Consider the following 25,214-nt stretch of genomic DNA (forward strand, 5'->3'; position numbering starts at 1 on the left):
CACGCTACGTTGTCACGTTACGTTGTCACGCTACGTTGTCACGCTACGTTGTCACGTTACGTTGTCACGTTACGTTGTCACGCTACGTTGTCACGCTACGTTGTCACGCTACGTTGTCACGTTACGTTGTCACGTTACGTTGTCACGCTACGTTGTCACGCTACGTTGTCACGTTACGTTGTCACGCTACGTTGTCACGCTACGTTGTCACGCTACGTTGTCACGCTACGTTGTCACGTTACGTTGTCACGCTACGTTGTCACGCTACGTTGTCACGTTACGTTGTCACGCTACATTGTCACGCTACATTGTCACGCTACGCTGTCACGCTACGTTGTCACGCTACGTTGTCACGCTACGTTGTCACGCTACGCTGTCACGTTACGTTGTCACGTTACGTTGGGAAATTCCATACATTTTTTAGTTGCTACATTGTTACGTTCTTATAATGTAAACGTTGTGACATTGTTACGTTGGTACATTAACATTAACCAAGTACTTTTGTTGCCTGAACCCAAAGGTTTCACAACAATAATCACGGGGCATTGTGCGTTTCTGCAAGCGTATGTGCTGATATGAAGCATATTTATGAAAAGTCAACATATCCATGGTTAGTAGAAACATACAATGCCAACATTTTTTTGTTGAACACAGATAATTAAATTATTACTTACTGTGTTATTTCAATGACATGAAATATCACAAGTGAGAACGGAGTTATCGATGCAAACATTACTATGCAGTGGCAGCATGAGTGCTGAGATGTTGATGAGTTTGCGTCCCCCTTCCTGATCTATTTTTCTTCCCTTCTCTGCCTTCTTAGATAATAAATGTGTTGAATTTTTGTTGCAGAATGTTTTAAAAAGATGTCTAACATCAACTGCCTCATTTTTCTTCCTTGAAGTGTCTCTTACAGGTGCACATTAAGCTTTTTTTATTTTAGGATATACTCTTGGGGGTCCGTGTCCGTCTCTGGGCCCCGAGCGGGTGTTGTTTTTGCCTGATAGTAAAGTCTTCCTCTGGAGGGAGATGGAGGGATAAAGTGACAAAAGAACCTGCTCTTTTGTCACTATCACGATGAGGGATTAAGTGAAAGAGGAGGGTCACGTGTTGGTTGCAGCCTCAGATGGAAAGAGTGAAGGACGAACCATCACCACCACCCTGGTTTTGCTCAGTGAGATCATAATGCATACAGTGAAAGAGGGTTTATTACAGCTGGTCAAATGAAACACAGCTACATGGATGGATGGATGGAGGCGGGTGGGGGTGGCACCTGCTCAGTGGTGACCAGACAGCTGCACTTAAACATGCTGAATTAATGTCTATTGTATCCGCCTACTTATCTCTCATGGCTGAGTGGAGAGCTCTGCCATGCAGCAAGGTTACCTGCTGTCTACTAAATCAATACAGTCAAACTTAAACAAATTAAATAAGTGGAAGAAATGCAAAAACAACAAGCAGATCTTATCTTCTTTCATAAATTGTTAGTTCTCACTTCTTTCTCTTCCTGCTATATTTTGTTGCCGATGACCAAAAAAAGTCAGCTTTGTTTAGAAAGTTGTGACTTTATTATTTCTTAAAATTGTATTCAAGAATACAAAAGAACAAGAGGTTTGTAGTCGATTGTTGATTTTGTCTCTTTAGTAGCATGTTTTCTGATGAAGTATATTTTATGACTTTTTGTTCTGTAGAATCTTTCCTTTCTAAAATCACCTTCACAGAGAAAGTAAAAAGCAGACAAAGAAACATTAGAAAACCTTTATTTGTTCTGCACTTTGAGAAAAGATTTGTTTTAGAAATCAAAAACTGGAAACATGATAAAGTTGAGATTTATCAAGTTGTCTGTGTGGTTCAGGCAAACAAACGGGTGCCTAGCGAGGGATTTAAATGAAAAATTCATTTTTTTATTTCCCACAAAGTAATGAACTCCAACTCCCAAATGAACAGGTCCAAACTTGTTATGATGCCGCTATTTTGCTTTGTAATTTTTTACTCACTAAGATAAGATAAGATAAGATAAGATAAGTAGGATAAGATAAAATACAAGAAGATAATCCATTATTTGTCACACAGTGCATACATTTATATAATAAATGAGTAATCAAACAGCTAAGGTAAAATAAATAAGTAAACATTAAAAAACAACCGGACTGAATTAAAAACATACAACCCATTATTTCTCTCTGAACACATGCAAGCAGGTTATGATGTTATAATATAAATGATGAATGTTGTCATGTTGCCCGTACACAATGTGTCTGTGGGTAAAGACCAGGGTTTGTATAATATGCTGTCAGTGGGGGAGGGGCCGGGGGCCAACCCTGAATGCAGGGGGTAGAGGGAACGTAACGGGGTCCCAGGGGAGGAAGGGGGGGGGGGGGGGGAATAATTGCCCTCAGCTCTGTTGGGCCGGTGTTGGAGCTAATTTAATGCATCGTGGACGTGCATTAGGAATTACCTCCGGCACAGCTGTCATTCTCTGGAGTGCTTCTTTGATTTAGTCTCTGAGGGCTGAACGGCTGATTAACAAACAACGACTGGACTTCAAGTTCACACGACGAGGACGTCAGGATCCAGAAGGTCTGAGGAGCTGCAGCTGAACATTTAACTGTCCTGGTTTTTGTCCCCCAAGAAACATTTGATTTGGTCCTTTATTGTCTGCAACGTACGGGGAAAAGGCCTGTCACCCATCAGCACTACACAATATAAACAGTGTAGCTAATAAACTGGTAACTGGTAATTTCTCACTGTTGAAGTAAATCAAATGTGTAATTAACACTCAAAACATGACTGAAAACAAACAAAATCAGTAGCTTAAACTTTTGTAATGTGGAGCCTTTACCAGCACGAGATGGACCAAAGGATGAGAGGACGCACCGTGCACAGCTCCTTCTTCTTCTCCTGCTCTTTAAAAAGTAATCTAGACTCAATCACACATCACCTGACTGTGGATGAAACAAAGCGAACTGTTAGAACACCAGACCTGAACCTGAGACTTTCTTCAGTGAGGCACCACGGCGCCCTCTGCTGGTCAATGTGACAGAAACTAGTAGATATCACCGAGAAACTTCCCCAGTTGATTACTAACAATAAAACAATATTTTTTTGTATTCCAGGTTTTCGAAAATAAAAGTTTTAAATATGCAAATGATGCATTATCTTATCGGACATGTGCTAATGTTCATACATCTCCAGAACATAAATCTGAACATTGGATAACGTCAGGTTCAACATTATTGTTTCATTTGACATATTAGAGTCAAATGTTTTTAGAGGGATTTTAGATATCTCTGTTTATGAACTCATAAATCAGGAAATACAGCACTAAAAAAAACTATTTCTCCATGTTTTTATGAATAAATGTAGTGTAAATGAGTCTCTGAATGCAGTGTGAGCAAATCCCTCTGTTAGCCTTCAGACTATAGAGAGGAATGAAAGTGTAACGTTTGGTATGTAAGAGCTGCTGAAGTCAGCTCTCAAAGCACTGAACGCATCGTCCACTACTAAAGGCAACACTACCCGCAGAACAGCAGGTGGCAGCAGTGATGCAGTTACTGAACCAGAACCTCTCCTGTGATTCCTTCCTTATGACAACAGAGCTTCGAACACCTTTTCTCACCCTTTACATACATCGGCCGTGGCTTTGAAATAAAAAATAAAAAAGCTCTTATTTCGATTTTCTTTGCCAGGTTGAAAAATGCGTCTTTCATTTTTTTTGTTAAATCTTTTTTCTCTCTCACAGGTCACAACAACAACAACAACACATTTCATTTAAATATTGAGTTTCATAAATGTTTCATAACATCTGTACGCGGCTTAGGTTGCAGCTGAACAAGAAAAACGTGTTAAAATAATCTGAAATAAAATGAAACCATTTCAACAGGGAATTTACATGAAAAGAGGAATTGATGAGTGAGGAACAGTCGGGAAGACAAAGAGTTCCTGCGAAATAAAAAGCCTTCCCCATGCACCTCTGCTGAGCCCCAGATGCAGTGGTTTCTCCACTGGGGGTCGGACCACGAGGTCAGCACAGTGTTGATCAGGTGGAATAAAAGGGGTTGTAACCCCCCCAGAGGGATCAAAGACACTGGTCAACATGCCACACCCCTCTACCCCTCTCTTCCTGTACAAACCTCTCTGAGGGCAAACTCACTGACCCTTCAAACCGAGCAGGGGGGTGTATAGAGGGAAGGATGGATGGAGGGACGGGTCGAGGGAAGAACAGAGAGAGTGAGCTTTAACAGTCAGCTCTGGATTCCCCCCAGAGATTTATGACTTGTTGCATCTCTTTGCAATAAGGCTGGGTAGCAGGATGACTAGATTTTGGGGGTTCAATGCTTCCTAATGTTACTTGCTTTGATTAATTGATGTCCGTCGTGGCTCTAACCAAGCAAATTAAACTGTTGAAATATTAAAGATTGTTTAACGGGATTTATACGGAAACTTTCTTTGTTCTCACCTTTTCCAGGTAAAGTCTCTCTGAGATAAATACACTTTTTAATCTAATGATAGACTTGTCCAGGAAGCCCACGGCAAGATACACGTGTACTTTAAAGCTCAAAAGACAATGTCTTAAAGCTGCATTCTCTCTAGTGTCCACCAGGGGGCGACTCCTCTGGTTGTATAGAAGTCTATGAGAAAATGACTCTACTTCTCTCTTGATTTATTACCTCAGTAAACATTGTAAACATGAGTTTATGATCTCAATCTCTAGTTTCAAGTCTTCTTCACTACAGCATGATGTTCATTTAGTACATTATGGTCCATTTAGAGTCAAACAGACCATAAAGCAGGGGATGCTTTAGGGCGGGGCTACACTGTGATTGACACTGGTTGCAAGAAAACAGAACGGCAGCAGCCAAAATCCTAGATGGTGACGGCCAAAATGCCAAACAGTACACTACGCCGTCATTCAATGAATGCACAAAAGAAACACAAAGATGTTTCAATGGCCGCCATCTTTTGTGCCCATTCATGAATTTCAGCACCTCCACAATAATCAGAGCTTTGTGTTCTTGGACAATAGCTTTTACTCCAGTGGGAAATGTACCAACTCCCCGTTTCTGGGGGAAATTTTAATTGGAAGCGGAGACTCGACCGTGCAGCCGGGACGTCAATACCTGGCCTCCGTCCAACTCGTTCATACTGACAGTACACACACACACACACACACACACACACACACACACACACACACAACTAGTTTTTTAAAAACTCTTGAAGAAAGCAGCTCTCTGAAAGAGGTTGTTAACGTTGAACATCACGTCAATGAGGTAGTTCAGTCCTGTTTTTATCAACTTTGAATGGTTTCAGAAATAAGATCATTTCCATCATTCTCTGACTGGGAGAAAGCTATTCATGCTTTTATTCTGTTCAAGAATTTCACTATTTTTGACTATAATTAACAATAAAGCACATTCACACCATCAAGTTATACAAAAAGCTGCAGTTTGTGAAGCCCTTTGTAACCCTGCTTTGGAAGGTGCTATATGAATACAAGTTATTATACTATTATATTACACTTATAATAATATATGATTCTTTTTATTGTATTATTATATCAATAACAACAAAAACAACTACTCTTTGTAGTTGTTTGGTCTCTCATTCTAAGACTCTTTATAGTTGTTTTGCATCTTTTTGTCGTTGTTTTGTTTCTTTGTTGTTATTTTGAGTCTCTTTTTAGTTGCTTTGTGTGTCTTTATGGTTATTTTGCTGCTTTTCATCGTCGTTGTGAGTCTGTGTAGCACCTTTGTGTCTCTTTGCAGTCATGTTGAGTCGTTGAGGTCCAGTAGGCCCGTTCAGTAATCTATCAACGCTCCTGGAGTCCTCAAAATGAAAAGGTTCATTCTTTTAGAAGCCGGGACATTTACACCAAAGACTATTCGACGCCTGACACAAAGTATTGTCTTTCCATTTATATTGTTGCCTGAATCAGTTCATTCTGCTTCATACTGTTAAACTGATGCAAGTGAGAGGAAACCTGAAAATCTTTACGTCGTAGAAGCGACAAATATTTAACATTAGAATAATGTTTTCTTCTTGAAAGTCTTTTTTCATTTGGGTGGTGATGCTTTATTTATTCTCACGTTTTATATTATTTTGGAAAGGCTAAGTTAGAAAATATAAACATTTAATTTGGAGTTTGGTTTTTTAAGTTCAAAAGTGAACTTCTTTATTCACAGAATCTCTTTTTTCTTCTCTTTGTCCTGCTTCTCCTGCTCGCTTCAAATAAAAAAGCTCTCTTTTTAGGGGGGCGGACGCTCGTCCAACTCGACACAGCCGCCATCAGAGAGTGAAATAATGGGCTCTGTGGAGTCTGATTGGCTGTTGGGGAACTGCCTATTGTGGGCCCATACAAAGGAGAGATCTGGGCTACAAGAAGCTTAGAGCAAACTTCAATCTGAGGCCGGACCCCCACTAGTGTACACACACACACACCTACACACACGCACACACACACACACACACAGCTCGTTGCTGTCTCCCCTCGCTGATGAAGGAGCCCATTCATGGCCGCTGACAAATTACTACTGAAGCATGAGACTAAAGACACCCCCCACCCCTCTGTCTCTGTCTGTCTCTCCCTCTCCATTATAGACCGTGTGAGACTTGGGTGTGAGAGAATATCACACGGGACACCAGAGTTATGAAAGGAGCATTATGCATCAACAGGACAATGTCTGTTTTTTAAAATTAAATCTATTAGTTGTGTGTACAATTACACAAATTATACTTTTGCTTTGTGTCCGTCTGCACAAGTTTTTTTTTCGGGATGACAATATGTTAAAAAGGAAAGTTAGGTTGAGACAACAAACCAAATAATTCTGTTAAGGAAATCTGTCACGAACAGTTTGGAAAACCACAACGGTGTGTCCAACACCTGTCTCCTGGTTGCGAGTCCTGTTTGTTGGACCCATCCACATCCACTGCCCACCAAAAAGTGTGTTTTTTGACATTATAAAATACGTCACTTGCTCTGACTGTTGCTTAGTCACGTGGACGCATCTCCTCCGTGTCTCCACCATAAATAAAGCTCCTCGTTGACTTTCCATTGGTGTCATTTTTGTCCCTTTACACATATTTTGTGACTATTTCACAAACTGTCATGATACTGGGCTGAAATGTTGCGTCTTGAGTTCTTTGACCTGCGTGTTTCCAAAAGATAAGTTTCAGCTTGAACAGCAGAAACAAACAAAAAAAGTGTAAACAGAATTAAATACATTGGCCTCGGACCTCAACAATCGGACAGATTAATCCTTTTCTTTGCCTCACTTACGTCTGTTAATGAGATCAGCTGCACAGTGATTAGCTCACATATGATGCAGAGAGGTGTGACTGAGAGGATGTTTTGTTTTTAATGCAAGATATGCAATATATATTATATTGTCTCAATAACTTCACCTGCAAGTCAAATTTAAAATGTCGCATGTTGGCAGACCTACAGTAACTAATAACGGCGACTCAGCAACAAACAGCGCTAATCACTTTTAGTCCAATCCCGACCAGACAAGACCTGTTCTACACAGAAGGATTAGCCAAAGTCCAGAAGGAGGAGGTCACCTGCGGTCACAGGCCACTGCTGACTTTGCATGTGAGGTGAAAAGATGCTCAAAAACCCCTCAAAGGCCTTGTGTGCATGGTGACTGGACTGTAAGGACGTCCAAGGGAAGGTTCCAGGTGACGGGTCAGATATACACTAGCTGCATGTGGGCCCCTTGCAGGCAAACCTGGCTAACTATGTTGTGTTAAGTGTTATTTTACCTTTGTTTCAACAGAATATAAAGTACCAATGTGTCATTCCTTATATTAGTAATAAACAGGCAAAGTGTGAGATGCACTCAGAAAAGATCCATCAACTTGATCGATACTAAAAATAGACAGGATGCAGCTGATGTGACAGAACTTGGAGAGACAAAGTGATGGTTCATTTATTTTAACTTTAACTGCACATTCAGTGATTTCAAACTCACAGAAAAGGCACACAAGGACACTCAGAGTTTACATTTTAAATCATATTTTCTTTACGGTCTGACAGCAACGCTTTCCTGCTCTCGTGGCCAAATAGTTTTAAAAATTAAAAATTAGAAAAGAACAGAATAAAAGAAGAATGGAGACTTCTGATGCTGCTGCTGTGTTTATTGACGGATGTGCATGCTGCAAATATACTGATTTTAATATTAGTATTCAGTGGGTTTTATTTCTAAGTTATGCATTTCATCTTCTTTTCATTTCACATCTTATTTGCCATTCATTTTGGCATTCCATACATGTTCCATACATGTTTACCAGCAATTAATGCTCACTGGGTCTAAAGTAGAAGAAGAAAAAGAAGTAATGATGCTCCATCTGATTAGTCCTAAGTGGGATCTCTTGGGCTGTAAAAAGGCTTCAAGAGAATCAACTTTAAAAGCAACGTTTACTCAGGATCAAGACATTCTGACTTCCTTTATAAATTCAAGAGACGACAGGCAGACATTTACAGAATGTGATACATATTCATATTATATCTCTCCCTCCCTTCCTCTACCGTGTGAAGTCATTGGGTGTCATCAGCAGTCTAGTACAACTCTGAACATTGCAGGAATGAAGCACATTAGATATGAGACCAGGAGATATTACAGAGAGGGACAGTGTTTGAAGGGATTAGGTGAGCTGGAAGTCTGAGGGGTAACGGCACACACACACACACACACACACACACACACACACACACACACACACACCAGCCCCCCAGGAGCGGCCAGTTGGACGGCTATACTGTCCTGACAGTAATCCTCAGATTAACTGGTTGTGGGGCACCACCAGTCAGCCACCAGTCAGCCACCAGGCAGCCACCAGTCAGCCACCAGTCAGCCACCAGGCAGCCACCAGGCAGCCACCAGTCAGCCGGTCGGCCAACTGGAACAAAAGCAGAAATGTATGCAAACCTGAAGACGTGGGTCAGCCAGACAAACAGACAAACATTTAGGAAGACGAAAAGTCTCCCAGTTTATCATGATGTTTGTCTTCGTCTCCTGTTTTCTTTTACAAATTGAGATATAGGACATGTGGCAATTTGGAACTACTTCTTTGTAAAAGTAAAATAATAGGTTAAACAAGTTATAACGAGTGTTTAAGTGAAGCTCCAGTGTAACCTGTTGAGAGATAAACTTGCAGCAGGTTTCAGGAACATGAGAAATGATTCAATATCCTGGCGTTGGATGTTTTTTTTGACTCCATATATCTTGGAAAAATTCAGAAGCAGAACATTTGGTGCGTCCGTTCCTTCAGTCTTTTTTCTGACATATAAGTACATTAGAATTAGTAAAAGTATTTTGAATATCAGCATCATCACGGTACTTAAAACAAACCGCATAAAAAGCTACTTTTATACACTTTAAACCAGAAACTGACTCACCAGTTGACTCGTCCAGATGACGGTGTATTCAAACCTCAATGGACTGAAAGCCCTCGACTCCACACAGAGCTGATGTCCATTCAGCTAATCAGTCAACCCTGTGAAACACCGACGCATCAGACATTTACTTCATGTGATCCATCGAGGTCACGCTGCAGAGATGCTTTCACTTCGACATTGAGGCGGATTCTTCTGTTCATCACTGTCAAAAGCCATGAAATCTACTTTTATTCAAAATTGTAAATTATAAAACATAAGCGCTGTGAAGGAAGAAGCTCTCTGATCTTTTACTGAAGTAAAAGTAACAATACCGCAGTGTAGAAGTACTTGGTTCCTAGTAAAAGTCCTGCATTCAAAGTTTTACTGCTTGTGAATATTTATCTTATCTTAAACTATAGTTTTATAACTGATGTGCTGATTATATTTTGTGTTATCAATGTGAATCTGCAAAGTAACAAAAGTTTACCAAATAAATGTAGCAATGAAGTAAAAAGTACAATATTTGCCTCAGAAAATGGAAATACTTGAGCAAAGTATAAGTACCTCAGAATAAACTTAAGTACAGTTCTTGAGTAAATATACTTAGTTGCTTTCTCCTGCTTTGTACTATTTGTTGCCAGTAAAATCATAATTATATATATATATATGTTTAAAATACAGAACAATGGAAACCTGCGTGCTCTCTCCCATCACAGCAACATTAACAGTGTTTTGAATGCAGTTTGGTTGAAGGCTCGTCGTTGGTTGAGCAGCAGCAGCTAACGATGACCTCACAGACAGGACGGGGAGATTTAACGCCGTTACCGTGGCGACGCAGTCCTCTCCATCGTCACGCTCAGCACCGACTCCGTCTCCACGGTTACGTTCCGTCAGGCGCCGAGTTTGAGGGAGTCGGGAATAATAAGCATCGGGGCCACAAGAGGGGAAAGGGTTCAACACACAGACTCTCTTTCTCTCCATCTGAAGTTTGGAATAATACAAACAGTTTGTGATGGAAGTATCATCACACTCTGGGAATCCAGATATAAAGCTTTCATGTCATGCAAATGCTAATGTAGCTTAGCATAAAGCTTTTCTTGTCCCTCGCACATGTTGCATTTATGTTTGGGTTGTGACCACTTGAACCAAAAAGTAACTCTTCCCTTCATGTTTGGTTAACTGAAGGGGTCTGAAGAGATAAACTGATCGAGTAACTCACAACAAGTGCAGTGAAGAGGAGTCTAAAAAGAACTTTTCTTCGTCCTACATGGCTCCCTGCCTCCTTTGCCACAAGGTTCTACTGGTGCAACTCCATCTTTTGGCTCTTTTCTACTGCAGCAAAGCTTTGGGAGGTTCTAGTCGGTGCGGTTTGACACAAAAAAAGCTGCCAGCGGAGCTTTAAAGAGAGGTGCGATCAAGGAGGCGAAGGGACAAAAGAGCCGGGGTGGGTGGAGGGGGGGGAGGAGAGGGCACGAATGCTTGAGGTGGCGGCTGAGAAACGAGAGGAGAGGAATGAAAAGAGACCCGGGGGGGCTGGAGGGGGGAGGGAAGAGAAAGAAGTGAGAGGGTCAGATGAGGTTAGTCGCTGTTCCTGCAGAGACAAACTGCTCAAGTTGTTACTGTGGCTTCAAAGTGAAGCCTCCGGAACAGATCAGCGGGTTTAAACTTCTTTATTTAGTAGAAAAAATACACCGCAGCATTAAAATCAACACTTTCTATGTCATATGCTGTGGTCACACGACGAGCGACAGAAGCAACACAGCGGTCAGCTACATGGTCGACGAGTCGCTCGTTAATTTCGTTAATTAGCGCTGAGTGGCTATCTGAACAATTTAGATGGAACAGAACAGTTTGAAACCAAAACATGTGATTGGTCGAGGCTTCAGCGCGTCAATGGAGCGCTGAACAAAAGTGATCGGGCGTCGGTTTGTTGCCGTTTGGCTCGTAGTGTGAACACAGCAACATGCTACATGGTTTATTGTCTCAGTTCATTCTTCATCTTCATGTCACTCGTAACGTGTCACACATTTAGTTTGTAACAGGAAACAGTTCATTCTTACACATTTCATCCTCTGGGTCCCGTTGGAAGTTTATATTTAACTAACGCGTGTTTCAATGACGTGATTAACTGTCGGTGTATGTAATGTACAGTATGCAGTGGCAGCTGGTTGCTATTTGTAGTCTGGATTGCATCTGTTTTCCTGTCATTTCCCTTTTCATTCATTATATCAGAGTATTTTCTTTAAATTAAACGACTAATTTACAACCGTCGTCCCTTTGCGACACATTTGGAGTAGGACAGCTGGTCCAGGCAGAGCACAGCGCACACCTGGCTGAGCTTACAGTCGCCCTCGCAGACGATGCTGCTGTCGTAACCGACCATGTAGTGACTGAAGTACACGTCGAAGGCTTTGGTCTGCGGCAGCCTGAAGCTCAGGGCCAGCTGGAGGAGGCTTTGTGGCCGCAGGTCAGCCAGTCCAAACGCCTCAGTCATGATGTATTCAAGCCTCCAGTCAGATCTTTGTTTCTCGTTGGCTTCCGTCAGATTCAGATAGTACTGCCAGATATCCTTCAGGAGGAGAGGAAAACAACACAACACAAGGGGAGAGAGGGAGAAAAGGGCTTTGAGTCGTTTTGAAAGCCAGAAACAGTGTTTGTGTGTTGATTGACAGCGTGATTAATCATCAGGACGGTTCTTCTTCTGTCTTTAAATAACATGTAGTCAGTGCAGGACACTTTTAGTTCGACCGGAGTTTTGTCAACATGTTCGCAAACTCAAACATCTTGTCAAACTTTGTATTACATTTCTTTTAAGGTCTCATTGTGTTATTTTACTGTTGAAGCTCCTCGTAGAGGCTCCTCACCAGGAGAGCGTAGTCCTTGGTGTTGTACACGTACGCGCGGAAAGCCGGGTTGTTGGAGTAGGGCTCCAGAACATGTTTGATAGGCGTGACAGCCGGTGACACGAAGAGAGAATTCACCGGTTTACCTGCAGAACGAGAAAACACAAATACCCCACGAGTCAGTTGCATGAAGTAGTGAATGTGTCTGCGTTCCCTTTCTGAACAAGCTGATCTCAAAAGGTCTGTCAGCAGACGACTTATCGATGGAAGTGAAGATTAGGGTCACAGTCACAGATCAATATGTTTTACCTTGTTGGTCCAGCAGCACCATGATGCTGTCGCGGTGGGTGTGGCCGTAGAACTGTCCCGCAATGACATCACTGTACTCCCTGAAGATGGCGACCAGCCGCTCGTTGTGGCTCTTTCTGACAGCGGGGGTGTTCCTGACGAAGGGCAGGTAGCCCACTGGTACGTGAGCTATGATGTACACCTGGAGCAAGGGAGTGACACGCATCTAAATCTCAGCTCTTCAAGTGCAGAACGGAAGTAAAGGTGTCAGGATCACTGGCGAAAACACCACATGAAGCTTTTACTGTTTCTTTCATTGTACACACAACTCAAAGGGTCAGAGTTCAAGACAGCACATCTTAAATATTCTCTCATAGATGTAGAATAAGAACTGGATACCGGACCCCCTATTCAGTCCAATGAGAAATGCTCATTTTTAAATAACTTTAAATATAAAGAGTCACAGTTGAGCTTGTTTGCAGTTCGAGGTGTCCTGTTAAACAAAGGAGGTCTACGGGGAAATATATTTTTTGGCTTCAAGGGGATTTTGTGGCGAGTGGCCACTGGGCAGAATTGGAGCGTCGTCGTCGTATCCAGTTCTTATTAAACATTCTTGCCTTCTCCAGACTCTGAGCGGCTTTCTCCAGAGTCTTCTGCAGCCACTCGAACTGTCCTGCAGGGTCCGTCATGTTCTTGGTGACTCTGTTGGGGCCGTAGTAGAGGATGGTGTTGAGACTGAGCACCCGCAAACCAGGCTTTACCAGCTGGGAGTAGAAACCACCTGCAGCAACAGAACAAAGCACAACATAACACAGTACGGAAGACAAAGACGCTGTAGTCACTGGGACACAAATACCAAATATCATCTGGTTCCAGCTGGTCAAATGTGAGGATTTGCTGCTTTTCACTGTTGCTATTGAAATTTAAATATCTCTTGGTTTTAGACTGTTGGTTTGACAAAACAAGCGATGCGAAGACGTCACCGTCTTAGAAATCGTTATGGTTGTAGTTTCACCGTTTTATAAACTAAGCGATTAATCCAAAAACTAATTGACGGATTCATCAATATTGAAAACAATCGTTAGTTGCGGCTCTGTTATGTGAATGAACCACAATACCAATACTGACACATGTGCATCAACTTATTACATAATGTATGAACCATCATTTATAACCATCAGCCACATATTGACTGTGGTTCTCTCACTTCTTCATGTTTTGAATGCAGGAACTTCACAGTTTGCAGACGTTTGTGTAGATATTTGTCCCGTCTTTCACAATATTAAAAATGACTGTCACATCTTTGAAATCATCTGATTAGAGAATATTAGATTCATAGTAGAACTGAGTGAAGATATAGCAAACAGAACATTTATGTTTTAGGTATGAAAACACACTATTTCCATATGCAAACCTCTTCAATCTAAATACCAACGTCTGAGTGAATCGTATTAAAGTGTCGGCAGTGTAATGAAACAAAAGCTGTAATTTTATTTAAAACTTGCATTATAGCTAAACCCAACAGCCACATTCTGTAGGTCTGGGAGGCCTAGATAAGCAGTCATGTGACAGAAGATGTCACCTTGTGAGAGTGTGAGCAGAGCTTCAGCCTGCAGCCAGGGCCTCCACAGCTGGGCAGCAGCTTTGTAGATGGCGTTAGTGGAGGTCGACATCTGGTCCTGAAAACAGCAGGAACACCAACTGTTACGCAGCAGCACGACAAAACAAACATGTCACATACGAGGCAGTTATCATAAGAAACACTCCTCCACTTAAATGCAATATTTAAACTATCTAATCTAATCGCCGTCACCTTCTTGTTTTTTTGCAACCAATGAACAGAAGTGACCATATCTGGACGGAGGAGGAGTGACGTCATGCTAGAGACGCCGTTCAGGGCTCCGTTAGCAAACTGTCAATCACAGTAAGCCCCGCCCTAAAGCATCCCCTGCTTTATGGTCTGTGTGACTCTAAATGGACCATAATGTACTAAATGAACATCATGCTGTATTGAAGAAGACTTGAAACTAGAGATTGAGACCATAAACTCATGTTTACAATGTTTACTGAGGTAATAAATCAAGAGAGAAGTAGAGTCATTTTCTCATAGACTTCTATACAACCAGAGGAGTCGCCCCCTGGTGGACACTAGAGAGAATGCAGCTTTAGAGGTTGCCGCCTGTCTGAATCCTCCAATCTTTTCTCAGTGTTTGCCATCCGATGAGCTCATAATACAGTTACCTGTGGCCAGTAGTCATGGTTTCCCAGGGCAGGATAGACTGTGAGGTTGGGGAAGTGTTGTCTGATGGTCTGGGTCATATTACTGATCACCTGGATCACTGTGTCCGTAGAGAGCTCGTCTACAGGGACATGAGGCGGACTGTCACTGGTGGAGAGGGAGGAGAACATCCACTGTCATTAACCGAGATTCTAATGAGGCACAGAACAGGAACGGGGTTTGTATCTCTCTCGGTTTTCCTGAGCTTTTGGCAAAGAGAATGACTTTAAATGTGAGGAAGCTGCATTATCTGATGAGTTAGCACTCAGCACTACAAGTAGAAATCAAGGAAAACCCTCATTTCTCAACACTACTGTGCTTCCTGCTCGTCAAATCAGTTCTTTCCAAACACGGTCGGCTCAGCAGAGCGGCACAATGTTGCAGAAATAACATGAACTCCACCGCACGACAGATTTCCTCTTAAGAGTCGTGCTACAAAGCCCGATAACAATAGAATAAAGCACAAATATGCCTACGTAGTAGCTTAAAACATGGAATAAAAGACTCCCTGGGGTAGAGGATTAAACGGCGGGCGTTCTCTAAAGCATGTTCAATAAGCTCATGAATTCCTGGCTGAGCTGATCAGCTGCTGATTTAACAGAAATCTGTACGGAGGAACTGCTGCTGTCATCATCACAGTGTAGTGAACATTAGTCTCCTAGAGAACGGTGGAGTGGAGAACTCTTACTAAGGCCGGGAGCTTTCAGGCCTTTAAACACACTGTGCACCATCAGTCTGTGTGCCCTCTCCATCTTTAATTATGGTAACCAGCTGAGTACAGAGAACTGCAGAGAGTAAAATAAGATTATTTTCTGTTTGGTGGATAAGAGGTTGATGGGTGTGTTCATTAGTTTTGCAGGTATTTGGGGTTAAACCAAGATGTTGGATACATTATGAGACGCTATATAAAAAAAGTCAGAGGTTTGTCACAGCTGGTTCCTACAATAAAAATAACTTCTCTGTCTAATTTGCTAACTGTCACTGTATCCTGACTGTAGCACAATAGTGACTGAGTGTGTGTTACGACCACTGCCTCTGTGGTAAATAACTTCCTCTTAACAGTGGGAGAAGCGGCTGTCGACCACAAGGTTGTCGGTTCGATCCCCGATTCCTACTGTCCGAATGTCAAAGTGTCCATGAGCGAGACACTGAACCCGGAGTTCCTCCCCTGCTGCTAATGCAGAGGTCAAATGTCATGTATGTATATGATGATTATAATAAAGGTTTAGACAGATTATCTGAGCAAAGAAAATCAGGCTCCTTTGCCTCCCTTTAGTGCTCCTTGTGGCATTTGCAAGATGACAGCTGCGTTAGAGGCTCCTCGGCTCTGATTGGCCGTTGTCCTTCGGGGCACGGTGGAATATTGCAAATGTCACAAGGAGGCAGAGGAACCTGTTTTATCCACAGATTATCTGTCATGATACAGTGAGCAAATATGACAACAAGTTATACAACTGTAGCTTTAAAAAGTTCTTACAATGCATCTTGTGGGGAACTTGAATGTGTGAACGTAATAAAAATGGCCGCCATCTCGGCTAAACAACAAACCATTAAAAAAGCACTCCTAGAGGAAGTGAGAGCAATCCAGAGAGACTTCACTTCACAAAAGCTTCCTCAATCTTCAAGTCTAAAACCTCAGAGTGGTTTTCCCATGAAAGTACAGAACACACACACACACACACACACACACACACACACACACACACACACACACATACAGTGGTGAGAGAACAGGATATGAAACTACTGTAGAGCCACAGATAGTTTCTATGAGCTGGTTAGTCACATTGCCGATCATTTTCATGCAAGAAGAAGAAGAAGAAGAACAGAGCAGCAGAATCACTACCGCTCGCCCTCCATGAGGGTACCGACCCGGTCCATATGATGAAGTCCTGTGGCTGAGTGAGCGGCGCCATGTGAGCGAAGGCGGACTGGATGAGAGCGTAGGGAGAGTCACACAGGAAGTCCCCGTACAGGCCGGCGTGGGTGGCGGGCGCTCCTTTGGAGGAGTAGCAGACCTTGGTGGGGTCCGGGCTCAGGTGGTAGGAGGGGTCCAGGTGGAGGTCAGTGATGTGCCAGAACCTGCCTGGATGGATGGACAGAGAAGAAGAAGAAGGGATGAAAGAGATGAACACGTAGTTTTTAGAAATGTGTCACAACAATGTTATAATGTACGCTCTGATTGCATTTAGTTTATTTAAGGCTTCTTTTTGCATGCTTGTACTGGGATAATAGGCTTTTTAAAGTCCTATTTCATTGTTATTTTGGATCTTAAAGCACTGTCTTCATGATTATTTATGCCTTATTTCATGCAAGGGTTACAAAACAAACTCCAAACCTGTTTTCAATAATAAAAAAACATCAGTGGCCATTTAATGTATATTTGAAGAGTTTCCGACCAAACTCCGTTTATAAATCTGTCCATTATTACGTTCCTCATCATTTGCAAAGAAGAAAGTAACGTTCACAGCTACATTAACCGTCCAACATCAATCCGCAATGTCTCAGGGTAAATTCGGCGAGCAGGACATCTACTGAGCAGCCCTACATTTAGGAAAACACCGAGATTTGTCGCTGAATTACCAAACTCTCACTCACCTGAGCCCGGCAGGTGGCTGCTGCCTGCGGGAGCCGCTGCAAGAGGAGCCGCTCCGCACAGCAGCAGCAGCACCAAACACAACAGCTGAACCACGTCCATTGTGTTACAAAACGCTAATAAAGTGTATTACATTCATCACATGTAACCGAAAGTACTCCACCACTCTCCTCTGTAACAAACAGGAAGTAGCCTCCAGTGGTCATGTGATTGCTTGGAGCTCAGGGGGAGGGACTTATGGAGAAGAGTCACTGGTGGCATGTAACTAAGTAGTTACTCAAATACTGTAATTATGCATAATATTAAGGTACTTAAACTTTACCTCCTTACTTACTATAGTACTTTTTTACCCCATCACATTTATTTAGTTATAGGTTACAAATTAAGAGTTTACATACAAAATATGTGATAATCTTGTAAAATAGCCTTCATTATTATAGATTAACTGTTAAAATTAGCTCCACTTTGACCACCTACACCAGTAAAATGGTGCTTGGACATTATATATTATGTAGAGCAGTCACCGATGCTTGATGCTTTCAACATCTGCCGATAACAGTTATGTACTTTTACTTAATTAATACTTAATTAACATTTACATTGCAGGGCTTTTACCTGTAATGGTATTTCTACAGTCTGATATACTTTAACTGAAGTAAACCTGAAAACTACCACATTGTAAATTTAAATGGTACTCTTTGTGACCCAACACCCACCCAACCTTTTTGGCTCATGACCCCTTGATACGCAGTCATGTCTGCATGTCTCATCACAGATTAATGCAGCGTGTTCCTTATTGGATTGTTTAATTTTAAGGATCTAAAGAGGAGCTAAAGAGGTCAAACTACAACTAAGTATTTCACAACAGGAAAACAGCAAGAACTATAAATGTTTATGAAGACTGCAGATCTACTATTCACTCTTTTTAAAGAAAGTAGTGAGTAAGGAGTCAGCAGGCAGTCGATGGCAGCATAAAACAGACAATAAAGTGTGAGTCACTTTAACCACGAGAGGTCCTTGAGCATGCAGCCGTAACTGGCCACCCAAAATATAACGCAGTTGGCTGCAGCAGAATGCGAGATTAGCCGTGGACAGACACAAAGGTGCACAATCACTCACGGAGGCATGCACACACACTCACAAGCAATCGCTTGTTTCTCCTGGTAGAGATTAAAAAAAAAAATACACACACACAAAACAATTTGTGCAACATAAATCTTCTTCTCTTTCCTCTCAATTTAATTATCGTGACGTCTGAATATGTTGGGATTAAAGGGTCAGTTCACGAGCCAAGCGGGTAGTTTCCTCTTTAGAAATTGGTCTCTAGGATTTCTGTTTCCCGCGCGACACAGTGAAGGTGAACATACTTTCATTTGTGGTTTTCAGAGCTTTAAAATCAGCCCCTTTTACAGACATTGCTTTCAACAGATTTCCTCGGGACTATTTCTTTGTTAGAAAGTAGTTTCAATGAAAACACATTGACATTTCTCAAACCTAGGTAAAACCAAGGACTAGATACCTGGAAGTGAGCAATAAAGAATATGTTTGGGTGAACTGACCCAAGAACAGACTACTGTCAAAGCATAACTCCGAAGCAAGGATTGAATAATCATTTGAGGCCTTAAAATCAGATACTATCACATCAGAGTCAAACTGATCACTCTGAGAGGAAACATTTAGCATATTGATGCAATTTCACAAACGTTGTCTTATTCTCCCACCAGGTTTGAAGCCGGGGTGGGAAGTAGTGTTTTTTTGTAAATTGACATAATTATAATAAAGTGGCACATTTACAGATCTGCATCAGGTTAAATCTAATGAGGAGTGTTTATTCTCTCGTCGGCCATATTGAATGATGGAACCATCACAACATCAATGAACAAGAGAAGAGACAAACATTTACTCTCTGTGTTTTCCTTTAATTTCATCTTTCACATGGTTGCAAAGACGATCCATTCATAATGACAGAAATGTTTTCATATTAAAAAAAAAATTACAAAACATGCGCAGCCTGCAGGCCGTGTACATGTAGAGGAGGATGAAGTGCAAAGAGAAGCATACAGTCAATAATAATTATAAAATCAACACTTCTTGGCCGGGTTGGGATGCTTGTCGCAGCGCTCACGCCTTCTCGTAGCTGCGCACCGCATGGATGTCGTCAAAGGTCAGATTCTGCAGGGGAGAGAAGACGGTTACCATGACGGAGAGGTGAAAGTTCACAAATCCACCATCATACCAACAGAGAAGAGCTGAGACTGAGCGGAGGATCGAGAGAGGCAGCTCCTGGCAGCTGTAGTGATTTACTTTGTTCAATACAAGCTAATTTGACTATGAATGTGTACAAAAGCACATTCAGTCATCACATCTAAAGTGTGTTTTGCTGCATTTTTGGAGGTTCAGAAAGACAAAACTATCTAAAAAAAGTGTGTTTTGTGGCTTTTTATTACTTATTTGTTTGCAGCATTTATAGGCGGATTATGAGACGGACTCGATCGTATTTTGTTGTTGTTTTGTGTCTTTTTGTAGCTGTTACACATGTCTTTTGTTTTGTGTGTCTTTGTGGTCATTTTGTCTTATTTTGTAGTCATGTTGTGTCTCTTTTCTGTTGCTTTGCGTCTATTCGTAATCATTTTATGTTTCTCTGTGGTTATTTTGAGTCTCTTCCTGTTTGGTGTGTGTCTCTTCAAATAACATTTTGGTGGTGAAGGCTAGAGAGGCCCCTGACACTTTGGGCCCCTGGGCCTGTGTTTTTAAAGTCCTTAATTTCTGCAAGAATCCCAAAGAGACTAGCTGCAGTCTTTATGACTAACAAACTGAGCATTGCCCTCACAACAAGAAAAGTTTAGTTGCTCACTAATATAAACTTCTGGATTCACCATAAGTTTGAAATATTATTTTCATTTGAGAACACACAGAAAGAGACTGTTTTATTATCAGTGCTTCCAGTGAGAGTACTCTGCTACTTAAGTAATTATACTCCATTTAAGTTGTGTATGTCGATAAAGTGGGACAGGACATGAATGTGTGTGATCAGCGTTGTGTTCGTCTTACCATGACCAACTTGCCATCCTTGATTTCCCGGACAAACTTGGTCTCTTTGCCGTCCCACTTCTGGACGTGGACCAACTTGTCTCCATCCATGGTCACCGTGGACTGAAAGACAAAAGAGGAGAATGCTTTCAGCGAGCGAAGCGGAAAATCAGCGCGTACAGACGCTGTCGAATGTTGGTTCCTCACGTCTGAAGATGTCACGTCGTCTCAGTGACCCACAAATAGAGGAACAAAGGAACCGCCCCGACTCCAAGTTTGATCAGAAGTACAATCGTTTTAACTTAACATCTTCTCGACACATGAACGTGGTGAGAGAGAGATCTTGGATTAAATAAGAGTTGTGACTTTTATATTGAGGATTATTTGAATTAAAACCCAGTTAAACTACTTCTACCATTGCAGGGCACTTCTTAGAAACCATCCAAACACTGCTGGCGTCTGAAAGTTAGTGGATCTTAATCTTTTTATGAAGAAGATTTTCTTTCTTTCAACTTACTTTGCAGTTCCTGTCATCAGCGGTGGTTTCATCAAACTCCTCTCCCAGCTTGAAGGAGATCTCTGTGTTTTTGAAGGTGCTCTGGGTGCGAACCACCACCTTGTCACCGTCCTGGCTGATGATTACGGTCGGCTTGGTCACATTACCGACCTGCCGGGTGGCAAAGCCCACACCTGACCAGGGCAGAGAGGTGAAATGTGGCCGTTAACATCCTCTGAATCTGTTGCCAGTGTGAGTGAAATTAAACAGAGCATACCGAAAGGAAGAAAAATAAAGAATAAAAACTGTTACTCACCGAGCGCTTTCATGTACTCATCAAAATTGTCACTGTCGACCAGTTTCCAAGTGGCACAGAAGGCGTCGACCATGGTGAAGGTTTTTCGGGGAGGCAAAGTAATCTCCAAAAACACACTGAGGCAAGCTGCGGCTTCTGCAAGAGTCCCCCCTTGTGCCATTATTCCACTACTTATTATTATGCATGAAGGTGGGTGGCGCCAAGCGTCCCATTGGCTCAGGAGATTTTCTCCCGGTTGTGATTGGGTATTTAAAGTGGGTCATGGTCTAACGGACCCTTAGAATAAAAGAGAAAAAAACTCCTAAATCAGCCCATTTGTATGCAGAATGATGTAATTATTCTCATTCATGGGTGGGGTTGGAGAGATAAAGAGTGGTGCTTGCCATATCTCAACCTAACAAAAATCCACATAAAAAATGAATTTGCATTTCACCAAAATTTAAGTTTTGATTTAACTCACAGAGAAACATTCAAGACTAAAGTTCCCTTAAAACTTAAAGCTTGTTATCTGAAACTTGCTTCAGAGAGTTGACCACACATTTAGCGATCTTCAGGGGCTGATATATATATATATATATATATATATATATATATATATATATATATATATAAAATTATGTTGTAATTAATTTCCTCATCCTAATCCCCTCGTCTTCAGAGACAGGCCTTCATGTGTCTGGAATGTGCCATGTACTACTGTAGGGGAGCGCCAGTGAAGCAGAATCAGTTTGTTTGACAGCCCTTTGTCCTAATCTGCGTTAACAACCCCCCCCCCTCCCCCCAAAACTGCAATTTCTTCATGCTCAACACACACACTAATTACTGTCTATAAATGTGTATGTGTGTGTGTGTGTGTGTGTGTGTGTGTAGGTTCTGCTTTCTCACACAAAGTAAATGTACATTCGAGTCTAATCTGCTTCAACATTTGCATCGATGGAGTTTGAAAGGAAGGAAACTGTGACTTCTATTAGACGAGTGACAGCTGTCAACAAACTCATCTTTTATTGGTGATTTAAAGACATTCACTCCTCCCTCAAAGCCTTATGATAAATACATATCTGATGTGATGTTAAGGCGACACACTACAGGCAAAAACATGGTTTTTCATGCACTGGTCAATTTTCACTGTAGATTTCTCCTAAATTCACCAAAAGTCACCGTTAGATAATCTCCACTTCAGCAGCTCTCATACACTAAACGTTACACTTTCATTCCTCTCTATGTTCTGAAGGTTAACACAGAGCGGTTTGTTCACATATCACTCAGAGACTCATTTATACAACGTTTTAGTTAAAAGAACGAAAAACATGATGACACTTTTTTAATATGTCAACAAAATGAAACAGGATTTCTGAGCCTTCATTCAATGTTATGAATTCTGTTCTGCAGAATGTATGCAAATTAGCACACATTTGCAAACAAAATTCCTCATTTGCATATTTAAACATTACATTTTCAGAAAACTTGTAATACAAAATACAATTGTCTTAATGTAAGTAATCAACTGGGGATCTTTCATAGTGTTATCTAGTAGATATATATTTATTTTTTAAATTAAATTTGCAGACATGCGTACATACAGTATATCATATCACTCCATCCGTCTCTCCCTTTGTTCTTCTGTATCTTTACAGTATATCTATTTTATTTTTCACTTTCTTTTTTTTACTATTCTCTTCTTCTTCTGATCTGAAAACAGGAAAAATATGGTCTCACACATGAACAGTCAGTTCTTTAACTTTGCATTCCTATTCATGTCATTGTTCCCTTTTTACTTTCATGAAATCAAGATTGAGCTTCTTGGAAAGTAAATCGTCCAGTAGATGCAACACTGAGCAGTTTCAGCAGCGCACAGAATTACACTCATGGATTTTAGAATAAAGACGCTCAACAATCACACATGAGTGTGTGTTTGGGTGTTTGTGCCGTGAAGTGCATAGAGCTTGTCGTGAAGGATCTCTGGTGCCACTCTCTGGTGAGAAATAGAAGTGATTTAGGTTGTTGTGTTTGAAATATGAGAAAGACGAGCATAAAAACACAAGTTAAGTTTTTATTTGATCTTTATTTTGAACGCAGCATCTACTTCCTGTCTTCACTTCCTCACGATGACGTCATCTCTCCTCTGTTGGCTGATGAATTGATGCGTGATATTAATTTTTATTTAGTTTCTTGTGGATGTCAAGAGAGTGAAACACTGCATCTCTATACTGCATATAGAAGTCATCTCTAAAAGCCTAAATGTTAACAAGTAGCTGAACTAGTTTGTTTTCAACCATAAATCTACAAAAGTTGATGTTTTATCGGAGTGTGTGACGTCACCACGTCAGGGTTTTAACGATGTGAGAATAACATGGAGTCATCTAACAGCTACAGTAAAGAGGTCATGAGCATCCACAGTGAACCTCTGAACACAGCCTGAGCTCACATCACTTTAGGTGCATTCAAATGTTATTTAGAGTAAAGTTAGAGCCGTGTGCAAACTGTTCAACTGAACAGAGGGACTTTTTACTGCGAGAGCTGAGCAGAAGCAAGTCTGTACTGAGGTCTGTGACATCAGATCCATCAGTGGAGGTGTTTGTTGTGAAGGATCTCTGGTGCCACTCTCTGGTGAGAAACATAAATGATTTAGGTTGTTGTGTTTGAAATATGAGAAAGATGAGCAAGAAAACTGAGAACAGAGTTTTTATTTCATCTTTATTTGAAAGTAAAAATGCAAAACACAGAATAAACCATCTTACTCAAAAGGTGTTAAAACCACACAAGGAAATACATTTGTGTTCTTGTAAGCCGAAAACTTTACTCAGTAAAACACAACACAGTCCAATTTACTGAACTAAAAAAGCAACATTCACTTGAATGGTAACAAAATAAATGCAAAACCTTCATTGTGTCGTGCAGGGACGCAGTATAAAGAACACATTTATTCAACATGTCTGCCTCCTCAACTCTCTCAATGCCGACATGTCTTCACAGATCAACTATCAGGATCAATCGATTCATAACGCTGCTTGCTTTGGTCTTAAAATTCTAAATCTATGATACAAACAGTCATGTGACTGTTAAAAGAAGCTCAACGTTTAACAAGTGACATCTTATTTGTTTGGTTTGCTGACGGTGGCGTAGAGGTGGCTGGGGTCAGCCGAGGCTGCGGCAGAAGAGGAAGGAAGCTTCACAGTGCTGTAGGTCACTGTGTCACCTTCATCCTCGCCATCACCATGTTGAATGTGAGCCTGGAGAGGAAGAGGGAAACTCATAAACGACGTACAAATAAACTTAATGTGACAGGAGTTCTGAAAAATCCACATTCTGCTGCTTTATAAGGGATGAAATGTTCACTGCGCTGCAGCTTTTCTCTGCTGATTAGATCATGAAATATCTGACGGCGGCTCCATTCTATAGGAAAGGTGAAGGGGCCACAGACAAAACGCAGCGGTCCATCCCCTGGTGACCATGAATATTTACAGTCAATGTGACGTCAACCTGATCATAACGTCATCACTACTCAGACAGCTCACCTGGGCTTTACTGTTGGTCTACTTGGTGTAGCTGATGGAGGCGTAGGAAACACCTTCTTCAGGATCAGTCTGCACAGAGAGGACACCGTCATGGCTGCTCAGTGACACACTGACTCACTCTTTTGTGTGTAGAGTTACACAGTTAATAAAACCCTGCTGTGATGTATAAAATCACGATTGTATGAACGTTTGATTATTCAGATTTTGAACTCACCACATCGTCGTCCGTCTTTGTTTTGTTCCCTGAAAAGACAAAAGAAAGAGAACTGGGTTTAGCTTCCAGTGAGATTCTAAGTTTATTAAAACGTCTTGTTTATTAAACTCTGATCTGTGAATGTTCTCACCTTTAGTTCTCTTCCATACGATGACACACACAGTGATGATCAAGACTGCTGCAACACCCACAGACACAAAGATAAGAATCCACCACCAGCCTGAGAAGAGAAGAGTTAGATATAGTCAGAGGGTTTCAT

The 25,214-nt window shown here is 41.4% G+C and overlaps 2 protein-coding genes and 1 long non-coding RNA gene across 3 annotated transcripts; all 3 read right to left on the reverse strand.

The window, feature by feature from the left end:
• Window positions 1–11,033: 11,033 nt before the first annotated feature.
• On the reverse strand, window positions 11,034–17,732 carry smpdl3a (sphingomyelin phosphodiesterase acid like 3A). The gene is made up of 8 exons (XM_031866271.1): window positions 17,387–17,732; window positions 16,661–16,874; window positions 14,752–14,896; window positions 14,093–14,189; window positions 13,128–13,291; window positions 12,532–12,712; window positions 12,244–12,368; window positions 11,034–11,948 (listed from the first exon to the last, which is right to left on the reverse strand). The coding sequence occupies exons 1-8, from the start codon at window positions 17,484–17,486 to the stop codon at window positions 11,640–11,642; spliced, it is 1,335 nt and encodes a 444-aa protein (XP_031722131.1). The 5' UTR covers window positions 17,487–17,732; the 3' UTR covers window positions 11,034–11,639.
• Window positions 17,733–19,282: 1,550 nt separating this feature from the next.
• On the reverse strand, window positions 19,283–21,371 carry LOC116393711 (fatty acid-binding protein, brain). Its single transcript, XM_031866265.1, has 4 exons — window positions 21,227–21,371; window positions 20,932–21,104; window positions 20,436–20,537; window positions 19,283–19,556 (listed from the first exon to the last, which is right to left on the reverse strand). Exons 1-4 carry the CDS (start codon window positions 21,297–21,299, stop codon window positions 19,506–19,508), a joined length of 399 nt encoding a protein of 132 aa, XP_031722125.1. The 5' UTR covers window positions 21,300–21,371; the 3' UTR covers window positions 19,283–19,505.
• A 2,664-nt stretch (window positions 21,372–24,035) lies between these two features.
• LOC116393526 (uncharacterized) lies at window positions 24,036–25,171 on the reverse strand. The gene is made up of 4 exons (XR_004213391.1): window positions 25,086–25,171; window positions 24,956–24,984; window positions 24,742–24,810; window positions 24,036–24,456 (listed from the first exon to the last, which is right to left on the reverse strand). It is a non-coding gene; the product is annotated as an uncharacterized LOC116393526 (long non-coding RNA).
• Between the last annotated feature and the right edge of the window lie 43 nt (window positions 25,172–25,214).

Source organism: Anarrhichthys ocellatus, unplaced genomic scaffold (assembly GCF_004355925.1).
Source record: "Anarrhichthys ocellatus isolate YVR2014 unplaced genomic scaffold, GSC_Weel_1.0 scaffold34, whole genome shotgun sequence".
NCBI lineage: Eukaryota > Metazoa > Chordata > Actinopteri > Perciformes > Anarhichadidae > Anarrhichthys > Anarrhichthys ocellatus.

What these genes read in the sequence shown, in the direction of transcription:
- LOC116393711 (XM_031866265.1), bottom strand. Translation starts at nt 21,299, where the DNA reads ATGGTCGACGCCTTCTGTGCCACTTGGAAACTGGTCGACAGTGACAAT. An exon ending in CTGATGACAGGAACTGCAAA is followed by an intron (nt 20,538 to 20,931) that starts GTAAGTTGAAAG and finishes TTTGTCTTTCAG; the next exon opens with TCCACGGTGACCATGGATGG. An exon ending in AGGATGGCAAGTTGGTCATG is followed by an intron (nt 19,557 to 20,435) that starts GTAAGACGAACA and finishes TCTCCCCTGCAG; the next exon opens with AATCTGACCTTTGACGACAT.
- smpdl3a (XM_031866271.1), bottom strand. Translation starts at nt 17,486, where the DNA reads ATGGACGTGGTTCAGCTGTTGTGTTTGGTGCTGCTGCTGCTGTGCGGA. An exon ending in TCTGCTCACACTCTCACAAG is followed by an intron (nt 13,292 to 14,092) that starts GTGACATCTTCT and finishes CTGTTGCTGCAG; the next exon opens with GTGGTTTCTACTCCCAGCTG. An exon ending in GGTGCTGCTGGACCAACAAG is followed by an intron (nt 12,369 to 12,531) that starts GTAAAACATATT and finishes CTCGTTCTGCAG; the next exon opens with GTAAACCGGTGAATTCTCTC.